The sequence below is a fragment of the Spermophilus citellus genome, assembly GCF_964194105.1.
Source record: "Spermophilus citellus genome assembly, chromosome: 4".
Lineage (NCBI taxonomy): Eukaryota > Metazoa > Chordata > Mammalia > Rodentia > Sciuridae > Spermophilus > Spermophilus citellus.
This window is the reverse complement of record NC_138185.1, coordinates 148,548,062-148,567,582: the sequence shown is the minus strand read 5'-3', so window position 1 is coordinate 148,567,582 and position 19,521 is coordinate 148,548,062. Positions and strand designations below refer to the sequence as shown.

The 19,521-nt window shown below is 33.6% G+C and overlaps 1 protein-coding gene across 3 annotated transcripts in view; it reads left to right on the top strand.

Annotated features, from left to right (window-relative positions):
- Positions 1 to 19,521, top strand: part of TXNDC16 (thioredoxin domain containing 16) — a 96,820-nt gene that overhangs the window by 50,247 nt on the left and 27,052 nt on the right. For all 3 annotated transcript variants that reach the window (XM_081290467.1, XM_081290465.1, XM_081290466.1), the window contains 6 exons: positions 3,412 to 3,502; positions 7,491 to 7,641; positions 14,625 to 14,791; positions 15,154 to 15,214; positions 17,706 to 17,829; positions 19,285 to 19,428. In XM_081290467.1, coding sequence (XP_081146593.1) covers positions 3,412 to 3,502; positions 7,491 to 7,641; positions 14,625 to 14,791; positions 15,154 to 15,214; positions 17,706 to 17,829; positions 19,285 to 19,428 — 738 coding nt within the window. The remainder of the gene's footprint in view (positions 1 to 3,411; positions 3,503 to 7,490; positions 7,642 to 14,624; positions 14,792 to 15,153; positions 15,215 to 17,705; positions 17,830 to 19,284; positions 19,429 to 19,521) is intronic.

Below are 19,521 nucleotides of genomic sequence, written 5' to 3'. Positions count from 1 at the left end.
CCCTGCATCTACTAGAATAAAAAGTGGGCCCAGCTCTTTATCATGTCAGCATAGAAACCAAATTCCTCAACAAGACTACTAAAGTGCAAGAAGTAAAATCAAGAATCAATAAGTGGGATTATATCAAACTAAAGAGGTTCTTCACAACAAAGGAAACAATCAAGAATGTGAAAAGAGAGCCTACAGAATGGGTGAAAATCTTTGCCACTTGCACCTCAGAGCATTAATCCCCAGGATATATAAAGAACTCAAAAAACTTAACAATAACAAAATCCCAAATAGTCCAATCAATAATTGGGCAAAGGAACTGAACAGACACTTCACAGAAGAAGAAATACAATCAGTCAACAAAATATGAAAATAAGTGTTGAACATCACTAGCAAATAGAGAAATACAAATTAAAACTACAATGAGATTTCATCTCACTGAAGTCAGAATGACAATTATCAAGAATAAAAGTAAAAATAAATGTTGGTGAAGATGTAGGGGAAAAGGCACACTTATACATTGCTGGTGGGACTGCAAATTGGTGCAACCACTTTGGAAAGCAGTATGGAGATTCCTTAGAAAACTTGAAATGGAACCACAATTTGATGCAGTTATCCCACTCCTCAGTATATACCCAAAAGACTTAAAATCAGCATACTTTAGTGACATGGCCACATCCATGTTCATAGCAGCTGAATTCACAATAGCTAAGCTATGGAACCAACCTAGGTGCCCTTCAACATATGAGTGGATAAAGAAAATGTGGTACATATATATACAATGGAGTATTACTCAGCCTTGAAGAAGAGTGAAGTTAATGGCATTTGCAGGTAGATGGATGGAAATGAAGAATATCATGCTAAGTGAAATAAGCCAATCCCCCAAAACCAAAGTCTGAATGTTCTCTCTGATATGAGAATGTTGACTCACAATGGGTTGGAGGTAGGGAGGAGTAGAGGTTCATCAGATTGGTCAGGGAGAATTGAGGGAAGGGAGGGAGGCTGGGAAAGGGAAAGACAGTAGGATGAATCAGACATAACTTTCCTGGGTTTTTATATGAATACATGACCAGTGTATCTCCACATTATATACAAGCATAAGAATGGGAAGTTATACTCCATGTATGTCTGATATGTCAAACTGGGTTCTACTGTCATGTATTAAAAAAAATTTTTTTAGAAGGTCAAGAACTGAGAGGCTTGGATTTTGGAATGATCATCTATGTGATTTGCACCAAGGATTATGATAGTAGTAGTACTGGAGAGCATGACAGTATGACAGAAGCTCAGTTCCTCATGAATGAGGGGGAGTGATCCTGGCTGGGTGGTAGATGATGCTTACAAGGTAGCGGGTGAGGTCAGTGGAATAATCTGATGCAAGTACTAGGAGATTAAGTGTGAAAGGAGAATATAACTGCTTGGGAATGATAATGAGGAGAAATGGGAAAACAATATACAAAAGGGGGGAATCATCAAGGAAATGCTTCAAGAAAATTTCCCAGAACTGAATTATTTGAGCTTTTAAGTTGGAAGGGCTTTCAAGTCTTAGCACAAGGGATGACAACAGAGACACTCCAAGGTATCTCATTTTGAAATTACAGAAATTAAGAGTAGTGGGGAACTATTCTGAAGTCTTCCAGAGGGGGGAAAAAAACGAGTTTGCAATTAAAGGATCCGGAATTGAAATGGCATAGAAACTCTTGTTAGTAGTGTTGGAAATGGAAGAAAATGGAACAACATTTTTAATATTCTCAGGAGAAATAACACTAGAGTTCTATATCCAGTCAACTGTAGTTAGTTGTGAAAGTACAATCAAGATGCTTTCAGAAATGCAGGTTGACAAAAATGTGTATTTTATATATCCTCTCACAGAAGGTGCTAGAGAATTGGAATAAGGTATAATAATAAAAAAGTTATGAATAGCAGAGCAAAGGACCCAACACAAGGTAGGGAAGGGTGGGTGGGAGGGGAGGGGAGGAGAGGGAAGAATTGAAAGAATGAATTCCCAGAAAGACAGTCGTCTAGCAGGCCAAGTAGCAATACTCCATAGTGGAGCAAATCAGAAGGCTCTTTAGAAATGTCTTTAAGATAATTGAGTTGATAGTATACCTGATACATTTGAAGACTTGAGAAGGATAGAAAATTATGGAAGAGTTTAGGAAGAAATTTAAATAAAAAATTGTATAAAGGTAGTTAAAATTAAAGTTGTTCAAAAAGGAAAAAGATGGTCATTCTGTCCTGTGTGATTCATCTGTAAATAATACTTAGTCATAACAACACAAGTCTGAATATTGATCTAATAAAAATTAGAACTATATTGGGGCTGGGTATGTGGCTCAAGCGGTAGCATGCTCGCCTGGCATGCGCGGGACGCTGGGTTCGATCCTCAGTACCACATACAAATAAAATAAAGATGTTGTGTCAGCTGGAAAATGAAAAATAAATATTAAGAAATTCTCTCTCTTCTCTCTCTCTCTCTCTCTCAAAAAAAAAATTAGAACTATATTAGAAGGGTTGAGGGGATGGGAAGTATGTACAGATGGGAAGTATGGGTTTCAGAAAAGAGATCTAATTTATTATCTTCTGTAGTGGGAAGTCAATAAGTAATAGTAAAGTTTGATGTCTGTCTACCTATTTGTGTATATTTTATGTGAGGATGTATATGTATTAAAAAATAAGAGTGTAGAATGCATTTAGAGACTTGAAGATAAATAACAAAAGAAATAGTGAAAGAATTGAAAATGGATGTCTCTTGGGGAGTAGAAATGGAATACAGGTTTGGGTAATGGTTGTTTTTCTTAATATGCTTCATAGAGTTGTCTCTTCAATAGTGTGTTTGCTAAAAAAATAGTAGACAAATACATATATAAAATATAACATGAAAATTGTGGATTCCTGTTGTCTTCCTATTAGGGAGAAATATGACAAATTTCTTACACTCTGAAGTATAACTCATTTTCCACTTACTCTTAATTCTTCTTTTACCTTGAGTAGAATATGCTTTCATTAGATAATTGTAATTATACATAGTATTTGGGTTCATTTTGACAAAATCATATATGTAAGGAATTTGATTTCATTCCCTGTTCCCCTATTCTCCCTCCTCTATTCTACTGATCTTCCTTTCATGCCTTTATTTATTTTTGATGGGTAATTTCTACATATACATAAAGGTGAAATTCCCTTTGGTACATTTATTTATATATGTGTGTGTGTGTGTGTGTGTGTTATAACATGATTTTGTTAATAATAGAATAGACTTTTTATAACTTCTTTGACTGCTTAAATTTTCCTAACTGGAATCCTGCAAAAACCTTTCTTTAAATATAATAGGAAATAGAAGAGTATGGGGTAATGTTCAGAACAGAGGTTTACAGAGCACATTAACTCCTTCTCCCTCCCAACTCTCTTCCTCCTCTTCAGAGCACAGAGCTGTCATGGAAGCTGCCTTTGTGTATGGGACCACATATCAATTTGTCTTAACTACAGAAATGGCCGTTTTGGAAAGTATTGGGTATGTATAAGAGGTATATTTCAACAATTTTGTTATTTGTTGTTCATTTATTTCACATTACTTAGTCAGCATTTCCATCATGTGCTCATAGCATGGGTTTATCTCAAGGAATCATAAGCAGATGTGAACAGATAAGTGAAACTTGAAACACCCTTCATTAGTTTCATTTGCTGTACCACAGTGTGAAATTATACAGAAGTAATGTTAGACTAAGGTGATCAAGAACAGTATAAATAAGGCACTAGATGGCATCTTATAGGATCCATGGCCAAGTAGAGTACTTTAGGAACAGATCTCCCCCAGTGATCAGATGGGGGGCAAAATAGCAGCTTACTTTGTTATGACAATCCTAAATGTATTTAAGTACTGATTTTCAACAGATGTCTGAATTTTTATCTTTGTCTAGTTTCTAGCTTACAATTCTAGATAGAAGCCAATTTTTCAGTGTTTTTGGTTGGGCAATCTAGGGTTAAAGTTTTTCTTTCCTTTATTACTTAAGAACACAAGTAATAACCAGTGCATTTTAAAGACTAAGTTGGCTTTAAAATGCTCTTCAGGAAAATTAATCTAAAGTAAGGCAAAATGGTGAGGGACCTTTTAATGCCATGTGAGTTTTAATGAGCCCCTTTGCTGACCTCTCAGAAAATTGTAGCTGTTTGATATACACAATTGTTTAAAGCCCATTTTATAACTGTAAATTTAGTGGTTAGTGCATAGAAAACTGATAGGGTAAAATGATTGGTGGTGGAAGGGAGGAAAGAAAGTTGGTGAAGAAGAAAGTTCCTATAAAGAAATTGTGCTCTTATTGCTCTGTTATTACATAAACCTGTATTCCTTTTCCCATTAGTCTCTCCTTGCTGAACTGTGATTCTTTTTCCTGTTTTAATGACTTAAAACTGATGCGTACTTTGTTTGTATGAGAATTACCTTTCTAACACCTTGATAATTATACTGACAGACAGTACCACAAGGCCACACTGTAAGTAGTCACTGAAGAGCAAGATAACACAGTAAGCAGTAGTTCTGCCAGCCACTTTGCTACAACCAGTGTAGACTGCCAGTTTTCCCATCCTGGAATGGGGGAAGGCTTGATATTCCGATTCCTATGGTGATTCATGCTAGCCCCCACAGTTTCTCTGAGGGTTAGTTTGTGTTACCAGCTTCTAATTTTTCAGGAAATGTATAATTATAAAAACAGTAACATGGTGGTTATTCATTGGCAAGGTACGGGTTCTGTTATTTACCTTACACATCTTGTTCAGCGAGATTCATATTCTTTCCCTTCCTTGTAGAAGGTGTTTTGATTTTCCCCATTTTTAAAATTGGAAATACCATCATCCTGTTTTCATTTACTTTTGGGTATAGGATCTGTTGGGGATGTTTGAATTATTATTTCTTCATGAATAACAAGATGTTGAGGTAACAAACCTGGAGGTGATGTGGCAGGGAAGGACTGTGGATTCTAAGTATAGTGAACCTGTGACATCATTTCTGGATGAAGTAGTTGGCTATGACTGAGTTTTCTCCTAATGAGGGTGCAGTGGATGCATTCTTTTTTACATTTGTTTTTTCTTTTATTCAAAAAATAGTTATTGAATGCCTTCTTTGTGCTAGGCAGTCATTATTCCAGTTTCTGGGCTAAAAAAGTGCTTAAGACTGGTATATTGCTGTATCATGTTGGACCTGAATATGTTTGAAAGACAAGTTAAAGGTATATAGATGGACAGTAAAAAGATAGCATGTCATAGAGTCACCAGTACTTTTCTTCTACCTTGCCATTGCTTCCTTAAGAATAGACCAAAAAGGGTATTGCCACTACCCCATCTATACACATCACAGTCACCTAAACAAGGTGGTGGGAGGGCTGATCTAGCAGCATCCAGTCCACTGGCTTGCCTGAACAAATGAGATCCCCTCTCTCAGGAACTTGGAAGTATACATGGTAATATTCCTACATAGGAATGTTTTGCTCAATTATAGGAAAACTGAGGGGTGTCTTCACAAAGTGAGTTGGGAGCCGAAGTGTTATTGGCAAAATGAAGGTCCCTGAACTCTTAGTACTTGGGTTTTATATTTTTCTCTAGCATTTTTATTTAGATCCACTCATTTTAAATTTTTTAAATTTTAATTTTAAAAATTTAATTGATTATTTTTATACATGACAGCATAATCCATTTTGATAAAGTTATACATGCATAGTTTATATCTAATTCTAATTAGGACCCCATTCTTGTGGATAAGCATGATGGTGGGATTCACTTTGGTGTATTCATATATGTACATAGGAAAATTATGTCAGATTCATTCCACTGTTTTTCCTATTCCTATCCCCACTCCCTTCCCCTTATTCCCCTTTGTCTAATCTATTGCTTTACTTCCCCTCCTCTCCTTTATTGTGGTTTAGCTTCCACATATCATTGAAAACACTTGACCTTTGATTTTTTTGGGATTGGCTTATTTCTCTTAGTTTGATAGTCTCCAGATGCACCCATTTACTAGTGTCATAAAGTCACTCTTCTTTATGGCTGAGTAATATTCCATTGTGTATGTATATCATAATTTCTTTATCCATTCATCTATTGAAGGGTACCAGGTTGGCTCCATAGCTTACCTATTTTTGAATTGTGCTACTATAAATATTGATGTGGCTGCATCACTATATCATGCTGGTTTTAAGTCCTTTTTTTTTTTTTTGTATTTTGTGGAATAACCCTTTAAACTTCCAAAAAGTTCTCTCCTTTTTGGTTTCTGTTATCTGAAATCAAATAATCCCTGATTAAATAACTTTCCAAGATTTTTTTGTTCAGAGGTAAAGATATGAACCCAACCTTAACTTCTGTACTTAACACTTCCCTTTCCCCATTATGTGACTATTCAAGAGGTTATTGAGCTTTACCTATATGTTTCCTTGTATTTGAAATGTCCAGATGATCTGTTTTCTTGAAGAAGCCATTCTCTCCCTTTCTAAGTGCTATGATCTTCCTTTCTTCTTCTTCCCAACTTGAGGCAGAATGAAATATTTCTTTGTTCTGTACTGCATTTTGTATATTATAATACTTATAAAGTACATTTTGATTATTTTACTTAATTATTTCCTTTGGTTTAATCATTTTGAGGATTTGAATTATCTTATTAATCTTTAACTTTAGTGTTTAGCATAGGTCAAACACACAGTAGGCATTAAGTAAGTCTTTAAGTGTTGCTTCTCTAATCATTGATTCTATTATAAATTACTTAGTAATTAAATTTGAAATTAGTGAACCTTGAACACTCAGTTTAAGCATGTCTCAAGAATTAAAATAACATTTTAAAAATAAGATTTTGTAGTATTTTGCTAAACCCTACTAATGCCATATGGAGATTTTAAAAATGCTATTTTAATTTTGGCAGGCCTTATCACCACTATAAGTATCTTTTTAAATTCTCATACTGAAAGGAATGCCAAAACTCAAATTATAAGCCATTACCAAGTTTTGTAATATTTCAGGTGTAAACTCACAAATGCCTACCAACTCTCACATGGTTTCTATTTGAAGGCATGTTTTGGCTAAAGTTTATTCCAAACACTTTGGATTTAAATTATACCTAGAAAATTTGTGTTAAAAAGCTTCATTTAATATAGTTCTAGTAAAGTATCAATATTTGAAAATAATCTCATTGTCCACAAGGGGCCAGCCTTTTATTGAAACAAAATTATGTAGGCCTGTCTATAAAGTAGAGCCACCTTGTAAAAGAAATCAGGGAGAAAATTGCCTATACAACTCATGTGGTTCATTCAGACATTAAGATTAATTTATTTAATATACTTTTCTTCTTTTTTTTGACCAAGTTCATTTTATTTTATTTTAATGTTATACTCATTTAGGCTTCTACTGAGTCAGTAACTCAAAAGTATGAGACTTGAAGAAATTTGTTGTCATATCTTTTTTGTTGATAGGATCAGACATTGAACTTCATTAAGTGAATGTTCCTAATTTTTAATTTGCAGCTCTGAGAATATAGAACTTGCACATCTCTACTTTTTTCATTGTAATCTAGTCTCAGACTTGACCCAGCAATGTAGAAGAACACGAATGGAACAGTCATTGACGACACTGAACATTCACCTGTTTGTTAAGACAATGAAAGCACCCCTGTTGGTATGTGTTTTACTTTAATATAGTAGATGATTTATACTCAAAATTTATTAAATTTTGATTCACAGCTATGTGTTTTACTTAGATGAGCTTTTTTTTTTTTAACTTTGGGCATATTCCTTTCATTTCATGGGATTTGTGAGTAGTTCCTTATTAAAGTTAGAATAGAAGGTAGACTATTATTAAAACAATGTTTTGATGTTATGATTTTCTATTCCATTGAAACCCAAATACAACATTGGATAAGTGAAATATTCTATAGTAGTAATTATGGCTCTGGGACTTGGTGGCTGTTCACAGATCAAAAAGACCACATTCTTTTAAGAAAATACATTGTTTGAGAATCCTTTGATCGTTGCTTAAAAAGTTGGTAAATATTGGAACCATAGGATTTCTGGTGCCCCACTTTCCTTAGCATAACATTCCTCAATTAATGTTATATACAGATTTACTAGGCGATGGCAAGCAAAAAACTTTTCTCTCTGAAATGTTAAAGTGTTTTCCTGAGTGCATGAAAAACCTTCAGTAGAACTTACTCAGTACATTTTTTTTAGAAAAATAGAATGTGCATGTGTATTATAAATAATCCAAACAGCACTGCAAAGTATAAAGAAAAATTCATAAGAAGTTACCCAATCGCATCACTCAGTAATTGTTAGATGGCCATTACACTAGTTATCTCTGCACCCATAAGTACAGATAGAAGATTGAGTGGATTAATGGATATATCATATTGAGTACCACCCTATTGTTTTAGTCAGCTTTTTTGCTGCTGAGAGCTCTCTTCCCTCTCCATGACAAAATATAAATCCCCAGTAACCCACCTACTCCACCCATACCCTACCTGCTTTCATTTACCACTCAGTTAATCCCGATCAGAAGGTTAATTCACTCTTTGGGTGAAGGCTGTCATAACCCAATCATTTTACTTTTAAACTTTCTTGCATTGTCTCACACATGATATTTTGTGAGATACCTCATATCTAAACCATAACACCAATAGTAAAAAGAATTATAGTTAATCTTACTTGAGTTTAATTGAAGAAAAAAAAGTGTTGTGAAACAGGAGAGTGATTTTGGAACTTTTGAAAAATGTTTGTTGTTCTTTAGAAAGTATTGTCTGAGGTATTGAAAATGGCTATGGAAAACAGTAAGAAATTATCAATCATTTAAAAAAAACTTAGGGGGCTGGGGTTGTAGCTCAGGGGTAGAGCACTTGCCTAGCATGTTTTGGGCACTATGTTTGATCCTTAGCACAGCATAAAAATAAATAAATAAAATAAAGGTATTGCGTTCATCTACAACTAAAAATATTTTTAAAAAAGTAGTTTCCATTTTACCTAGAATTGACTTAGCTTTGAAAGATGAGAAAATTATCTTCATATACTTATTTTCATCTGTTCCTCCTACCTCTCTGATTTTTTCCCTGGTATTATTTTTACACTATTAAGATCCATAATATTTTTACTGTTTTATAACCACAATTCCCACTTTTTAAAAAGCCTTGCTTCTGGATTTAAGTAGATTCAGAGCTTGCCAGGCACAATTTTATTGGCTTGATTCCTTAGTTTTTAAATTTTAAGTAAATTTTTATTTGGTTGGAGTTTGGTTACAAGGAATTTTTTTTTCTTTTTAAGAATATAGTTTATCACCTGGTTTGGTGGCACAGCCTCCTGTGGCTTAGGAGGCTGAGGCAGGAGGATTGGAAGTTCAAAGCCAGCCTCAGCAACTTAGTGAGCCCAACTCAGTGAGACCATATCTCTAATAAAATGAAAAAAGGGACTAAAGTGAGGCCCAACCCAGTGAGACTGTATCTCTAATAAAATGAAAAAAGAGGATGTGGCTCAGTGGTTAAGTACCCCTGGGTTAAATTCCCAGTACAAAAAAAAAATGTAGTTTATCAATCTTTTCCATTTCCTTTTGTAAGGGAGGGGACATGTATCTTTCCATGAGAAGAACATCCTCTAAATTTGGATGTTTTGTTGTCTCTTTTGAAAGAGGGGATAGTTCACTGTACAGTTATTTACTATTTTTTTTCCAGCCTCATTTTCTTCTCTTCAAATAGGTATTATTAAGTACTCTCAGAATTTTGTCTATATACCAGTAACAGGCAGGATTTTGAGTTGTATCAAGCTTCCTAAAACTCTTCTGGTTTGTTTTTGTTTGCTACAACATTCTGGCTTCAAGTTGTGCCCCTTTCCTTAAGTTGTTGCTTATGAATTTTCTTTTGCTGTGCTTTGAAACTATTTGTTTTTTGTTGTAGATAGATTCAGAAGAATGAGATTCTTTGATTTCATTTCACTCTATAATACTTACCAGGAATTATGTAATATGAGTTTTGCACTTAAAAAGCTAAAACTCTGGAGACTTCATAATGACTTCCAATTCAATTAAGCATGGCTGTATTTGAAAGCATGGCATAGCAAAAATTTTAAGGTCCCTATTTATTATTCTCTTGTGAACTATGCATTTTATAAAACACAGTGCAAATGGTACTTCCTGGAATTGTGTAATGTAGGTGACCCTGCTACAGCCACTGTTTGCATTGATGCTCATTCTCCACTCACATCATTCTTAACCATCCCTCCTCCATTATCTTCCACATCAATCCATATGCAAGTCTTCAAGTTCAGTGATGGTTAGTTTTTTTTTTTACTTAGTGAGAGGCTTTACGAACTAACCTGGGCTTATAGATTAAGGACTGAAAGAATTTGGTATGTTTACATTAAGCTTGTTTATAAACCAATGAGAATATAAAGTATGATTCCGACTTTTTGTAAACTGTTTTATGTGTCTAATGTTTAATCATTGCAATAAAAGGGATTCATTTCACTTCTGAGCATAGGAAAATTGGTACAGTTTTTTTTTGTATATGTGTCCATCTTTTTTATGATAGAGTACTTAAACAATTATTTTAGATCTAACAACTGTTTTATTTTCATGTTATTTTAATGCTGTTAAACTGAAAATAAATATTGAGTATAGAATTTTTATGTGGGTTTCAATTTCAAATAAATTAAGATTCTGCCATACATGAAATTACTCTAAACATATTCTTAAGGTTCCCAACAATGGATAGACATGGGAAAATAGTTCGGTTATTGTTCATTTGGTTAAAACTAAGGATATTTTGGAATGCTAATGGTGTTCTTTATGGGGGACTCATTTTGTAGTTGGTAGATAAAAGGATGACTGTTATCTGAATCCCAAGGAGAATCTTCAAGTATGCATTTCTGGTACACTGTTAAATATAACTAAGTTTGCTGGGTGCAGTTGGCACACACTTGTAATCCCAGTGGCTCAGGAGGCTGAGGCAGGATGATTGAGATTTCAGAGCCAGACTCAGCAAAAGCGATATGCTAAACAACTCAATGAGACCCTGTCTCTAAATAAAATACAAAATTGGGCTGGGTATGTAGCTCAGTCCAGTGCCCCTGAGTTCAATCCTTGGTACCAAAAAAAAAAAAAAAAAAAAAAAAGCTAAGTTTTTATAAATAAATAAATAAATAAATAAATTTTACACACACACACACACACACACACACACGTGTAATAATGATGCAGTAAGCATACTTATATAATGGTTTTTATGAAAATTTTTAACTTTTTGTTTGTGTATTGAGATAGCTATTTGTTTCATGTATATCTAATACATTTGAATTAAATTAAACCTATTTATTTATGTAGGAAACTAGAAGGATCCTGTAATGGTTTATTCATCCTAGCTTCTGTTTTTTAAGAACTAATATAGCAGTGTACAGTTTTATACAACAAAATATTGATTTCTAACGTTGTCTTAGAGCCTTGTTCATCATAAAATATGTTCATTTCCCCTCATAACAGTATTAAAGTGTATAGTACAGTATTAACAATTTGCACATTATTATACAACAAGTTCTACGAGTTTGATTACTTTAGATACCTCATGTATTGAAAATGTGCATTATTTGGGTTATTTTTTTTGTAATTGCTTATTTTACTTAGCATAATGTCCTTAAGGTTTACCCATGTTGTAACATGTCAGAATTTTTTTTCTTTTTTAAAGACCAAATAATATTTTATTGTGTATAAATATACACAAAACACATTTATTCATTCATTTAGTGGTGGACATTCAGGTTGCTTCCATGTCTTCATTCTTGTGAATAATGATGCAGTGAGCATGAGTGTTCTCCGAGATCTTGTTTTCGGTTCTTTTGTATACATACCCAGAGGTGGAATTGCTGGATTGTATGGTAGTTTCCTTTTTAAATTTTCAAAACTCTCCATGTCATTTTCCATAGCAGCTGCACTAATTTACAGTCTCACCAGTAGTGCACCAGGGCTCCCTTTCTTCACATTCTACCAATACTTGTTTTTCTTTCTTTGTTGGTTTCTTTCTTTCTTTGATAGATTTTTTTTTTTGCTTTAACTCAAGTCCTCACATCTCTTCATGTACTATTTTAGTAATAGCAGCTGATGTTGTCTGTATTCCTCTATTTCACTCCCTTTAATTCACATTCCCCGTTGCTGATTGAGATTCTTTTGAACATATTTATAACCATGTTATAATAATTCATTCAATTCATAATGGTTTCACTTTACACAACAAAGCCCTATTTTCTTAGCAGAACATACATGATTTTTTAAGGATCTGAATCATTACCAGACATCTAGCCTTAATGCTTGTTCCTCTTTTTACTACCAAATTACTACTACTAGTAATTAGTGGTTAATAATTCTCCAAATCCACAAAGAAGAAACTAGGTTTTCCACTCTCTCAGACTGTTGCACTAATCTAGGTTTTTGGCAGAATTTAAAGACCTATGCTGTAGACTCAGATTCCTGTTTTCTTGCTGGCTGTTCACCAGGGGCTGACAGTTCCTAGCAGTTGCTCCCAGGTTCCTTGGCTGTATGGCTCTCTTAGGACATTGCAGCTTACTCCTCCAAAGTGGGGCAGTCTTGTTTCAGTGTGCTACAACAGACTCTTAAGTGATGTAACTTAACCAAGGGAAGGATTATTCCACAAGTCCCACCTACACTCAAGGGGAGGGAATTATACAAACTTGTGTAATCTTAGATTTCTGCCTATCATATGTCAGTGTAGAATTCTGTCTGAAAACTTTAAAATAAAATCTTCAATAATTGGAAAGTTTGCAAAAACTTTGTGTTTTCCTGTGCATCTGCCTTTACCCCCAATGTTAACTGCTTGGTATCCTCTTTCAATTTGGCAACTCATGTCCTTCAGTTGTGGAAAGTTTTGTGTTTATTTCATTGATTATTTCTTCCCTTCTGTTTTCTCCCTTGCCTCTTTCTGTGACTTCTATTTTTTTGGATGTTTGGCTTCTTGAATCAGTCCTTCAATTTTATTACCTCTTTTCTCCTACTTTCTGTCTATCTTCATTCTGCTGCCTGGGAGATTTATTCAACTGTATTTTTTAATTCTTTGTGGATGTAGTGTCTTTTCATCTCCTCGAGATTGTCAGGGTGGTTTCTGAACCTTTTTCTTCCTGCATATAGTCTGCATTTGTCCGTTTTTTTTTTTTTTTTTCCTGGACTGTTCTGGTCTCTGTCTTTCAGTTTTCCTCTGATGTTTGTTAATCCTTGGGTAACTATTTATGATTTAGAATTCAAAACTAAAAAGTTGATTGGAAGTTTTGAGATTGTTGATGAGACTTGTTGACTCAGCTCTATAGGGGGATTGGGTCTGGGCTGCTTTTTGGCAGACCCCATTGTCAGTATCTTTAGACTTTTGGAGATTATTCGAGGTTCCCAGAAAAGCATCTTCCAATCTTCTGCTCAGGGACAGAGGTCTGACTACCAGCATTCTGAGAGCTGAGCAGAAAGGAGTCTTGGGGCACAACTTTGTAACTTAATCCCCCCTGATTTTGGCATGATGTCCACACTCTCGGCTGTTCCTGAAATGCCCCAGATTCCTACTGTCATAGACAGTTGCCTACACTCATGGATTCATGGAGGGGAATCTAGAGATCTAACTACTTCTCCAAAGCTTAGATCTGTTCCTTTTCATTTTAGAGCCTTTGTGTTATTTTGCTTTCAATATATCTCTTTCAGTTCCCTATATACCAGACCCTGATGGTTCCTGAGCAATTTTAGGATTATGCAGTTAAAACTGAGTTGTTTCTTAGCTTTCCTTGTTATGACTGAAGGTTTTGCATTTTAGGATCTTCTCCATCATTTACTATTCTGTCCTCCAGCTTTGAAAATATTGCTGCCTTTTTTCTTTTCTGTTGTTCACATATGTGTGCGTATCACTTAAAAAAAAAATTCCACTCGAGGTTGGGGATGTAGCTCAGTGGTGGTAGTGTATGTGAAACCCTGGGCTCAATCCTTAGTACTACCAAATAATACACACACACTTCTGTGTAGTTTTCCTGGGATTTCTAAAAGGAATAAAATTATATGTGCATATTCAGTCTGCTATTTTAACTCACATGTCCCTCGTTGTTTTGTAATGTATCATTTATTATATCCTAAATTATGTACTACATATGAAAAAATTTAGTTCTCTGTTCTGTTTTCTTTAAAATATATCTATCAGTACCATGCTCTTTTTTAAATATTATTTTTTAGTTGTAGATGAACACAATATCTTTACTTATGTATTTTTATGTGGTGCTGAGGATCGAATCCAGTGCCTCACATGTGAGGGGCAAGCACTCTACCACCAAGCTCCAGCCCTAGTCCCGAGCACCATGCTCTTTTATTTGTGTTTGTTTCTTTACAATATTCTTATTTTTTATGGTTGTATATTATATTTAACTCCTTAGTTGTATATAATATTTAAACTAATAGGTACATTTGAAGCATTAAACTTAGGAATTCATGAAATTATTTTATTAATGTATTTATTTCACAGACTTGTTTTTCAATTGTGACTTTATTAATAAAAGCTAGTAGGAGGTTTTTAAATACAAATGTTGAAACATTATCATACAATGAAGACATTTTGTTCTGTTTTTTGGGTTGTTTTGTTTTAAATGAAGACTGAAGTTGCTGAAGATCCTCAACAAGTTTCAACTATTCATCTCCAACTAGGATTACCACTGGTTTTCATTGTTAGCCAACAAGCCACTTATGAAGCTGATAGAAGAACTGCAGAATGGGTTGCATGGCGTCTACTGGGAAAAGCAGGAGTTCTGCTCTTGTTAAGGTGTCTCAACCACATTGAATATTCACTCTACTTAGCAAATACTAATATCGTTCTCATTTTTAATATGGCAACTTAGTCATATAAATAAACTAAAATCTCTAATAGATCCCAACATAGTTAGAACTTACTGCTGAGCTGAAGGCTATACATTAAATGTAAGCTTGACTAAAATTAAGATGGAGACTAGGAAATCCATTTTGTATTTATTTATATGTGAAATTTATCAGACCCACTAAATTGTAATCTTTATTCCTAAACATTTTGTAGCATGAGAACTTTTAGTTCTATTTTAGATTGATTTTCTGGATGACTATTATTCTTCAAATTAGCAACATAAAACATTTGTTTCCATTTTGAAAAAGGGACTCTTTGAAAGTGAACATTCCTCAGCACACCAATGTGATCTTCAAAAGAGCAGAACAGGTTAGTCATTTTATGTACTACCTATCATATCAGTTTATGTAAAGAAAGTTAATACATGTGATCCTAAAGTAACATGTTTATTATGGAAAAAAATTGTAAATTGTCACTTACAATTAAATCTCTTAATATGGTACATTTCCTCTCCCATTTTCCCCTAGGACAATGACTTTTTGGATAAATAGGTAGTTTTCCATATTCTGGATTTGTGTGTTTCTTTTTGCTTTTGTCTGCATTTTTACTGTGTTCCTTTCTATTTTCTATGAATTATTTTTAAGGTTGATTAGCTTCATTAAACATTTTGGGTAAAAATATTTCATAATGCTGACTTCATTATATTCCATCCTACCCTAAAGTATTTGATATTTATTTTTTCTCAATGATTCCATAGTTCAATCCCTGAGTTAAGGTAAGGAAAGCTAATTTTGCCCATTATAAGATACATTTTCTCTTTTCCACTTAGCAAATAAACCGAAGGTAGAAATGCAAATAATATCACAAGAGACACCAATATTTACCTTCTGGAATGCCTAAAGATTATTTAAAGAATAATACCTTGACAGAAATATGGAGAAACAAGAATTATAATATACTGCTAGCAGGAGTAAAAACTGGTAAATGAAAATAGAAAAACACTAGGCAGTGTTATTAAAATTGAAGCTGCATATATCATATGAACCAGCAAATATATTCCTGGGTATGTAACCAACAGAAATTCACATGCATGTGCACCAAAAGACAACATTATTATATTATATTCATAGTTATATTATTTTTGATAGTCTCAAACTGGAAACAACACATGATCAGTAGAATGGATAAATAAATAAATTGGAATATATTTATTTAAGAAATATTTAAAAATACTGAAAAAGCTGTTTTTATGTGTTATAAACCTGGGTGAACCTCACAATGTTGAGCAAAAGTAATCTCAAAAAAGAGTATAAATTGTATGGTTTTGTTTTATAAATTCAGAAATCAGCAAAATGTGGTGAGTATCTTAATTTGGTTGGGCTGCTGTAACAAAATACCACTAATAAGGTGGCTTATAAATAACAACAATTTATTTCTCATGGTTCTAGAGGATGGGAAGCACAAGATAAGGTGCTGGAAAATTTGGTGAGAGCCCATAGATGGTGCCTTCTCTTTGTGTCCTCACATGGTGGAAGAGATCTAATTCTCTGGGGTCTCTTTTATAAAGCTACTAATCCTATTAATGAGAACTCTGCCTTTATGACCAAAGCACCTTTCAAAGAGCCTATCTCCTAATGTTATCACATTGGTGATTAAGATTACACAAATGAATGTTGGGGGGACACAAACATTCAAACCAGAGTTGTAATAAAGGTCTAAACAGTGACTGACTACCTTGGCGAGAGGGGAATGACAGAAGGGCATAGATGATGTCTTCAAGGGAGCTAGTAATGTCTTATATCTTAATCAATGCAGTGGTTATACAGGTATGACCTCTTTATAAAATTTCATCAGTCTCTACTGTCAAAATCTGTGTTCTTTTCTATGTGAAGTGAATGTTATAATTCAGTGAACAAGTTTACATGCAAAATTTCTATATTATATTTGGAACAAATAAATTTGATTTATTTTGATTCTTCTACCTTTAAGTCCATTATATTTTTGCAGGAGTAAAAAATTGTTTTGAGTATAATATTAAAAAGATGAAATATGTTATATGAAAGAATAAACATATTTGGAGTTCTTTCATAGCCTTATTACATTGTATAGTTATAGTCAGGGATGATTTGCTGAAATAACCTAATGACTTAAAATTTTCATGTTTTAAAAATATAATAGTTGGGGCTAGGGTTGTGGCTCAGTGGTGGAGTGCTTGCCTAGCATGTGCAAGGCCCTGGGTTCAATCCTCAGCATCACATAAAGATAAATAAATAAAATAAAGATATTGTGTCTAACTACAACTAAAAAATATTTTTAAAAAATGTAATAGTTGGATATTAGTGAAAAACTATTGAAGGAATAATATTGATCTCAACAGAATAGAATTTGATATGCTTAAAATGCCTGAGAACAGAGAGTCATTTTATGTTTATAATTAAACAGGAAATCGGACTTCTTTGTGGAATATTTTAAATAAAGTATTATTTTTAACATTATCTGTAGAATATAAAAATAACTGATTTTGATTGGTTCCATTTGCATTAAAATCATATATATTTCCATGGTATGTTGAGGTAGGGGGTGCTATTTATTATATTCAAATATTTTACAGACTTCAGTCTAAGGCAGTTGTGACAAGAAGCAAGAGAGACTGTCAGATCCTCTTTTTCAGTAGTGTGCACTGTCTTAGGGGGATGCTTTGGATGCTTTCCTTGTCATAGTAATTGTGTATTTCCTTTTTTTTTCCTTGAGAAAAAAATCAAAGTTTAGTTTCATTTTAGTGTCAAACAAGTAGAATGTTTTTAAGTTAACATGCTATGCTATATTTCAGTGATTTTTTAAAAAAATAACATATTTCTAGGAAGTACCAGTGGAATTTTTGGAGTTACATGATGTTGACTTAATAATTTCCCATGTGGAAAATAATAATCACATTGAGGAAACACAAGAAGATGAAGATGATGACATGGAAGATCTAGACATGGGTAATAGTTGTAATGCTTGCCACCTCCTTTACTGTCCTGACACCTATACGTTTGGTGAAGTTTATAGTGGGTTAACTTTCTCATAGAAAGTATCACATTCAAAACTCTGTGAAGCAGCCTGGAGAAATTTATTTTGAATCACATTTTATCAAGTTGATTAGGTAAAAAGATATAAGAATGCTGTGGTTTGTTTAGTGAATACCTTTCTTGGTACACATCAGCCTTCTAACTTTCCACAGCTGTGCTTTTTATTCTCCTAATCAGTTCTCTCAGTCCTTTTGGCCTGCTTCATGTTTAAAAGTCCATCAGTATATTTCATTTTTTAAAATTATAGCTTTATAGTTATGCAGAGAATCTGGGTTCATCCTGACAAACTCATACTGCATGGAATTAAATTTCAGTTCATGATCTCTTTCCCCGCCTGTTTCCCTCCCGTGCACCTTCCCCTCTCCCATAACAACATATTTCATTTTTATTATTTTTAGTAGGAAATGAAATTTTGTAGTGTTTGTACTTATAAATTAGTCTGATTATTAACAGAATAGAGAGTAAATTTCAATAACATTTTATTCTTTTTTTATTGATTTTTTAAAAAAAATAAATGATAGAGAATGCATTACAATTCTTATTACATATATACAGCACAGTTTTTCATATCTCTGGTTGTATATAAAGTATGTTGACATCAATTTGTGTCTTCATACATGTACTTTTAGATAATGATGTCCATCACATTCCACCATCCTTGCTAATATCCTGCCCTTTCCCATTCCCTCCCACCCCTCTGCCCTATCTAGAATTCATCTATTCCTCCCATGCTCTCCCTCCCTACCCCACTATGAATCAGCCTCCTTATATCAAGAGTCTGAAACATTCTTTTCTTGATTCTGTAACTGGGAGACTTTGGATCTCCTAATCTAAATTTTCCTGTTACAAACTCTCTCTTACTTTTATTCATAAACTGTTAATTTACCATTACATATTTATTCATTTATCAAGTTTATTGTCTGGCTTTTCTATAGATAGCACCATGTGGTCAGGGATTGTGTGTCTGTTATTTTTGACATTTGCCCTAGTATTTATCACAGTGTTTGGCATATAGTAGAAGCTGAATAAGCGCTGTATGGTAGAGTCTTTTAGAGCTGTAAATTAATATAATGATTGGAAAGAAAATAGCAATGCTTATATTATTTGTAGAACAAAAATAAATAATTATTTCTAAACTAAACTTTGTAACTAGTCTGGACTTTGTAACTTCTAGATCAGAAAGCATCTCAGTGTTATTTCAGATAGGAAGCCAGACAAATGGAAAGTCTTCTAAATATACATTTTAAATACTTAGTATGTATTTAAAAGTTTTTTTATAACAAAGTAACAAATTTTCATTTGCTTGCTTATAAGTTTAAATATTTTTAATTATACAACCAAAATTAGTTCCTTTTTTAAACATTTTAGATATACAAGATGATGAAGTTGCAGAAACTGTTTACAGAGATAGGAAGAGACAGTTACCTTTGGAACTGACAGTGGAACTCACAGAAGAGACATTTAATGCAACAGTAATGGCTTCTGACAGCATAGTGCTCTTCTATGCTGGTTGTAAGTATGAGCCTGTAGAGGAGACTGCAATACATATTAGGACATTTAAAGTAGAATTTATTTTTGAATTCTCTAAAGTTCACATTGTAAAAA